We start from the raw sequence: 7,939 nt of genomic DNA, 5'->3' as shown, positions 1-7,939 counted from the left end.
CTAAAAGCTATCTAGACCTTTATACCCCCATTATATTATTAAATTCTACTTTTAAAATTAACTAACTTAAATAAATGACAAATAGACAGAATTAAAAAAAAAACTAAAGGGTATAAAAGGTTAAAAGTGAAAAGAACTGTCATCAACATTAACTCTCCATTTCCCTTCTCCACCTCATATAGTCTCCATCCTTGGAAGGAAACCATTGCCACCAATTCTGGACTTGGACCTGCAGAGATTTTCTATCCTTATACAATTGGCTTCTGTCAGTACAGTATAGACCCATCTCTTCTATATATTTTAGAGGTCCATAAGACCCCATGGTATTGTGAGGCCAACATAGGCATGTGAGCCCTCTGTGGCCGGAATTGTTTGTGTGCTGTGGCGCACGCAGGGTAAGGTCGGGAACGCCCAGGCCTGAGAGGGGGAAAAGTCTCCCTCGCCTTGTTGTGTGCCTATGCCTCAGGCATCCGGTCAGCTGAGAAATGGCTCATGATGTTTTGAGTAATCTTGGGCACATTGTTCCTTGTGACGCCCACCGAGGAGAGTGGCTTCGTGTGCGGGGATGTGATGATCAGATAACATCCTGCTTCAAATGTATATGCGGGGTGTTGTCTGATCTCAGCATTCCTGCATAGGGTTTGATTTTATGTAGTTTCGGGGAATGGGTCATAAGGTACCTTTGCATAAGAACTGATCAGAGAATGAGATTTACTTAAGATATGTAATTATTCCGGTGCAACCGAATTTGATTTTGTCCTCTCTTGCGTAAAGAAGTATCGGGATATCTTAATGCTTACATTGTTAATCAGTAACAATATATTTTGATTGTAAAGAGCATAAAAGATGTCAAGAAATAAACGGCAGTATGCAGTTGCAAGTGCTGCCTTTGCTCTGCATCCCCTGTGTCCCGGTGATTTCGCGACCCTTACCCAGGGACCCCAACGCACTAGACGTTGACAATTGGCGCCCGAACAGGGACCCTGAAGGACGTTCAGGAAGGGTGAGTAATTTAATACAATACAGGGTCATGGGACAAGAAACCTCTACTCCTTATGTTCGAATGCTGAAGCATTCACTTGCTGTCTATGGCATTACTGTCGCTTCTACTGATATTGAGATGTGTTTGAAAGTGGTTCGAGACTGGAATCCTTGGTTTCCCGAGGAGGGCTCCCTGGAGGTGGATAATTGGCGGCGGGTCCGCCATAATGTAGAAAAGGCCATGAGGCAGGGGGAAAAGATTCCTGTACGATTTTGGTCCATCTGGTCGATTATATTTACAGTGTTAAGAGCAATGGAGGATGATCGCACGGTTGAGAATTTTCAGAAGGAAGTGGCTCCTTCGATACAGGACCTTCCCCTTGATACAGATGAGAAAAAGGCAATAGAAAAGGATGCCTTTAAGCTTGCACTGCCTCGCGAACCTAATGAGTGCGATAGCGATGAATCGAAACTGAAAGTAACGTCGGGTCCCGAGACCGAGCACTTATGGAAGGTTTTTCAGCGGGTCATGACCATGGCGGGGGAATCTAAGAAAAGGCCTTCCGCTCCGCCTTTGCCGCCCGCGCTAGCCTTTTCTCCCAAAAATCCTTTTCTTTCTGCTGCTTTAGCTGAGCTTGATGCGTTAAAGGATAATGACGATGAGAGTGAGGATGACAGACCTATCTTTGCCTTTCCGGTTATTAGGCCTCCCCCGGTCCAGGGAGTAGCACAAGCACCATATTATGAAGGTATTTCAATAGATGATATTGGTCGCTTGAAAAAGGCAGTGACTCTATATGGACCGCAATCACATTATGTCAAAGAGCTACTTCTAGGTATAGCTCGACATTATAATAATTTTGCTCCAGAAGATTGGAGAGTCCTTTGTAGAGCTCTCTTAAAGGAGCCTGAATATCTGCAATGGCAGATGTGGTTCTCCGAGCTCTGTATGGATCAGGCTCGTCAGAACGCTTTAAGTAACAATCCTCGGATCCAGGCTATAACTTATCAAATGTTGGCGGGAATAGGTCAATATTCTGATATTGCTGCTCAAGTTATTACCCCTGAAGAAATCCATGATCAATTACGGGAAATTAGTTTAGAAGCTTGGGATCGTATTCACCCAAAAGGAGAACATTATGGATCTTGGACTAAGGTTATTCAAAAGACTAACGAGCCTTATGTCGAGTTCTTATCACGATTAAAATTAACCTTGGAGAGAACTGTCATAGGGGAAGAAGCTAGACAGCAGCTGTTAAAACTGCTGGCATATGAAAATGCTAATGAGGATTGTAAGAGAATTATATTGCCTATTAAAGATACAGGAGATATTAATGCTTTCATGAAGGCCTGTAAGGATGTTACATCAGAGAGTAGAAAGATGCAGCTGTTTGCTGAAACAATGGCCACTACCTGGCATTCCTTGCAATCTAAGCAACTCGAGAACATGAAATGTTTTGGTTGCGGTCAATTAGGGCATTTGAAAAGGAACTGTAAAGAAAAGAAACCTGACAAAGGGCGCGGACCTGGAATTTGTCCACGATGTAAGAAGGGAAAACATTGGGCTCGAGAATGTCGCACTAAATTAAATACAAGTTTTGCAGAAAAGCCGCAGGGAAACTCGATTTCGGGCCCTACCCCGGGCCCAGGACAAATGAACAGGGGAAACCAACCATATTCTCCCTTAGCCCAGCTACCCAACACAGTGCCGCAGTGGACATACCAGCCATAAGGCCATTTACTTTAAAAGGAGGGGATAGACCTCAGAAAATTCCTACTGGAATTTATGGACCCTTACCAATTGGCACTTTTGCTCTATTAACAGGTCGCTCTTGTTTGACATCAAAAGGAGTGACTGTTCACTTAGGTATAATTGATGCTGATTACAGAGGAGAAATTCAAGTTCTTATGTCTTCCCTAGTTGATGTGTCCTTTGAAGCAGGAGAACGAATTGCCCAGTTATTGTTATTACCCTATCTCCCCATAGGTCAGACTACCGCTGTCAGGCATGGAGGGTTTGGCAGTACGGATCAAAAATGTGTTTTTTGGGCTACACAAATAACTCGTATGCAGCCCTTGATGACAGTTAAATTGAATACGAAAGATATTACTGTCTTGTTGGATACAGGGTCAGATATCACTATTATCAAAACTGTTGATTGGCCTGAAAATATCCCCTATAATGAGATTCCTTGTCAGATAAAAGGAGTTGGCAAGGCACCTGTCCGAAGTATTGGCTTAGCCACTCAATTTGTAACATTTACCTCCCAGGATGGGCAACTGGCCGTGTTAAAACCATATATTTTAGATGTTCCTTTAAATATTTTAGGCCGTGATGTTTTAGAACAGTGGGGAGCTCACCTGGAATTTTGATTATAGATGGAACCTATTAAAATATTATGGAAATCCGAAGATCCCTTGTGGATTGAACAACGGCCATTAACTAAGGAAAAATTGGCTGCTGCACACCAATTGGTAAGAGAGCAATTACAAAAACAACATATTGAACATTCCACTTCTCCGTGGAACTCTCCAATTTTTGTCATAAAGAAAACTTCAGGTAAATGGCGTTTACTTACAGATTTACGTGGAGTTAATAACTCCATGTTCCCCATGGGGGCTCTCCAGCCTGGGGTACCTTCACCGGCTGCCTTGCCGAGGGATTGGCATACAATGGTAATTGATCTACAGGATTGTTTTTTCACTATCCCTGTACATAAAGATGATAGGAAGCGTTTTGCCTTTTCACTTCCTTCTATAAATAGGCAGGGACCTCACCAAAGGTTTCAATGGAAGGTTTTGCCTCAAGGCATGATGAATTCCCCTACGATATGTCAACTTTATGTTGACGCTGCCTTGCGTCCCGTGCGTCAAAAGTGGCCTCAGGTGTATATAGCTCATTATATGGATGATATTTTGTTTGCTAGCCCCCATCAAAATGAGTTAGAAGAAATCTTAAAATTATTGCCAGAGTATTTTATTCCTTTTGGATTGGTAATTGCTCCAGAAAAAATTCAAAAAGGAAGTATTATAAATTATTTAGGATATGTGATAGAAAGAAATACTGTTAGACCACAAAAAATAGCTATACGAAGGGATAATTTGAAGACTTTGAATGATTTTCAAAAATTATTAGGAGATATTAATTGGTTACGGCCATCTTTAGGTATCCCTACTTATCAATTACATAATTTATTTGATACATTACAAGGAAATTCTGATATTCATAGTCCCCGACAGCTTACTGCGGAAGCAGAAAAGGAATTACAATTCGTGGAAGAAAAAATTAAATCCGCTTTTCTTACTCGCATTGATCCTTCTTTACCCTTGACAATGTATATTTTAAATACATGGCAATATCCCACAGCTATTATTGGACAAAAAGAGTTGCCTGCTGAATGGATTTATACTAGACATCATTTTTCAAAAAATATCACTCCTTATGGTATTCAGATTGCATATTTGATAGAACAGGCTCGAGATAGAGCTATAATTATGACCGGATGTGATATTATGGATATAATTATTCCTCTTTCTAAAGATCAATTTTCATTTTTGTTACGGAATATAGAGGAATTACAGATTGCCCTTGCAGGGTATGTGGGACAAATTAATTACCATTTTCCTAAAGGAAAATTATGGGATTGTTTTCGTAAACAAGAATTTATTATTCAGGATATAATTAGTGAACAACCTTTGGTTAATGCACCCACTGTGTTTACAGATGGGTCAAAAACTAAAAGTGCATATTGGACAACTAAAAGGTATTGGGTTCAAAATACAGATTTTAATTCAGTCCAACAAAATGAATTATTTGCCATCGCCCAAGTATTAAAAGATTTTCCCTCGGCTGTGAATATTCTTGCTGATTCAGCATATGCTGTTGGGGTCGTTAAAAATGTATATACTGCCGTGGTATGTTCTAATAAGTCCAACCTACTTAGTTTATTTTTACTCTTACAAACTTTGTTAAGAAATCGTAATACTCGTATTTATGTAACTCATATTCGCTCTCATACTAATCTTCCTGGTTCCTTGGCTTATGGCAATGCTCAAGTAGACGCTTTGGTGTCATTTGCATCTGCAGACGAGGAACATAATTTATTGCATACCAATGCTGGTAGATTACATGTTCAATATAAAATTCCTTATCGTCAAGCAAAACAAATTATAAAACAGTGTCCTATTTGCAGACCTTTACACTTACGTGCTGTAAAAGCTGGGGTTAATCCTCGAGGAACTTATGCCAACGAACTTTGGCAAATGGATGTTACTCATGTGGCACAATTTGGTCGCTTATCTTATGTACATGTTGTAATAGATACTTATTCTCAATTTATATGGGCCACAGCACAAATGGGTGAAACTACACAACATGTTATTACTCATTTATTAGAAACGTTTGCTGTGATGGGTTTACCTTCCAGTGTCAAGACAGATAATGGGCCAGCATATAAAAGTAAAAAATTTCAAGCTTTCTGTTTGCAATATGGTATAATGCATAAAACAGGCATTGAATATAATCCCCAAGGACAGGCCATTGTGGAGCGTGCACACAATACTTTAAAATTGCAAATTAAAAAATTAAAAAGGAGGAAAACAGATCATATATTATCATTTACTCAATCTAATGCACGTTCCATTTTGTCACAAGTATTGTTTACATTGAATTTCTTGAATCTTCCGCAGGGAGATATTCTCTCGAGAGCAGAAAAACAGTTCATAGAGGGAGAGACGGCTCCTCTTCCCTTGAATGAACATATATGGTTTAAGCCCGCTGCGGATGCAGAATGGCAGCCAGGAGTGTTGCTTTATAGAGGGAAAGGTTATGCTTATGTTTCCACAGAAGATGGACAAACCTGTTCCTGGCTCCCGGCAAGGTGGATCCGGTCACGAACTAATTCGGACGGCTGTCAGGCGACGCATGAAGGCCCCGAGAGTGCATGAATCGTTGTTACAAGCTGATGAATCTCTCCTGCAAGCTATGGCTCACTTACATTTGGATAGGCGTCATCATTGGCGGCCTCCGCCTCTTGCTTTACCCACTTGGGGGCATATTAAAAAACTTGCTGGGGAGGGACAGAAAATCTTGAAGCAAACAAGGAAGCCTTGTACACCTGAGCATTTGTTCTTGGCCATGTGCGCTTTGCTTACTATGTCATCCCCTCCTATTGAGGCGACTAATGTAAGTTATTGGGCTTATATACCTAACCCACCTATGATGGAACCTGCACCTTGGGGAAGTGCAAATATTCCCATTTATACCTCCCCGATGATACTTTCGCCTCCTTGGAAGAATCTGACTTATCTTAATCAGGATGACGGTACCTTTTTTAATTTCCTGCATAGAGGGGATGGTCCATATATTTGCTTGGGTCCCTCGCCATGTGTAAATATGAATTGGCAGAATTGGATTTTACCTGGACCAATGGTTAATTCCTCTCGCACTCAATTACAGAGGCTTGAAGCATGGTCTCTTAATATGACCTGGGGAAATGTCACCTTTGATGAATTTCCCTCGTTCCCTGCTTGTCCTGATTTTACTTATATTGGAATGGCTTATAAGCCATTTAAATGGCAGGAATGTGTTGGTAGGTTTGCAAAATATTATAAGGATCTGCTTATGTGGGGACCATATGGTCAATTTTTACAAAATTGTTCAGAGTGGGATGTCTTGCGCTGTAATTTATCCTTGTCTTATAGGATGCCCCCACGGAACCGATGGAATGAATCTGTAGTAAATCATCGATTGATGGCTTGGGGAGATGGCGGCATCGCAGACCCTCGCATATCACATCAAAAATTTCCAGATCATATTCAAACACACTTATGGAAAGTTGCAGCTGCGCTTAAGACTGTCAGACTTTATAATGGAACCTTTTCCGGCACAGCAAAGACTGCGTCGGCTTATAATTTCACCATTTTTAAAGAAATTAATGTAACCGCATGTGTACCTTTACCATATCTAATTTTGATAGGAAATTTTAGTTTTAATGATGGAATTAGCTGTATTAAATGTCAATTGTATTCTTGTATTAATAGTTCTATAGAATTTAAACCAGGATATTCTCTTATGATTTTGCAACAACGCTCTCATATTTGGCTTCCGGTAAATTTAGAACGTCTATGGGCTCAAAATCCAGTGGATGCTCTGGTATTGGAATTTTTCAGGAAAGTTTTAAAACGAACTAAACGATTGATTGGTATTGTTGTAGCGGTCATTCTAAGTTTAATTACGGTAACCACATTAGCCACTGTTTCTGGAATTGCGTTACATACATCTTTGCAAACTAAACATTTTGTAGAAAATTGGCACCGTGATTCACGGGATCTTTGGCTTTCCCAAACTATGATTGATACTCGTTTGCAAACGCAGATAGATGTTCTTAGACAAACTGTTAGTTGGTTAGGGAAGAAGGTTTTAACAATTGAAAGACAAATTTGGTTGCGTTGTGATTGGAATTCCACATCCTTTTGTATTACTAATTTAAGATATAATGAATCTCAACATGATTGGAGTATTATCCAGAAATATTTAGAGGGCAATTCATCGGTGACAGATATGATTAATAATTTGCATACTAATATTTCAGGAGATATTTGGAAAACCCTTTGAGAATGAGGATGCTGCTACATTGGCTCAGTCGTTTTTGAAGCAATTTGAAGGACTAGACCCGAAGGGAATTATTCAGAGCTTAGGGCATACCGCTGGAGGAATCGGAATTTCATTAATTTTTGTTATATGCTGTTTTCTGTGCATGTATGTATGTTTTGTTCGACCTTCCCGGAAGTCTATTGCCACCCTTTGGTGGGCGTTTCTTTCTAAACAAAAGAAAAAAGAAGGAATTGAGGCCAACATAGGCATGTGAGCCCTCTGTGGCCGGAATTGTTTGTGTGCTGTGGCGCACGCAGGGTAAGGTCGGGAACGCCCAGGCCTGAGAGGGGGAAAAGTCTCCCT

General features: G+C 40.4%; 1 protein-coding gene across 1 annotated transcript; it reads left to right on the top strand.

The window, feature by feature from the left end:
• The first annotated feature begins 471 nt into the window (after positions 1-471).
• Positions 472-7,597, top strand: LOC118544384 (endogenous retrovirus group K member 13-1 Env polyprotein-like). Its single transcript, XM_078070035.1, has 2 exons — positions 472-1,003; positions 5,828-7,597. The coding sequence occupies exons 1-2, from the start codon at positions 869-871 to the stop codon at positions 7,595-7,597; spliced, it is 1,905 nt and encodes a 634-aa protein (XP_077926161.1). The 5' UTR covers positions 472-868.
• The last annotated feature ends 342 nt before the right edge of the window (positions 7,598-7,939 follow it).

This window comes from Halichoerus grypus, chromosome 4 (genome assembly GCF_964656455.1).
Source record: "Halichoerus grypus chromosome 4, mHalGry1.hap1.1, whole genome shotgun sequence".
Taxonomy (NCBI): Eukaryota; Metazoa; Chordata; class Mammalia; order Carnivora; family Phocidae; genus Halichoerus; species Halichoerus grypus.
This window is presented reverse-complemented; position numbering and strand designations above follow the sequence as displayed.

Excerpts from the sequence above, each read along its gene's own strand:
- LOC118544384 (XM_078070035.1), top strand. The coding sequence starts at position 869 with ATGCAGTTGCAAGTGCTGCCTTTGCTCTGCATCCCCTGTGTCCCGGTG. Across the intron at positions 1,004-5,827 it reads CTGAAGGACGTTCAGGAAGG|AAGATGGACAAACCTGTTCC; the intron begins GTGAGTAATTTA and ends ATGTTTCCACAG.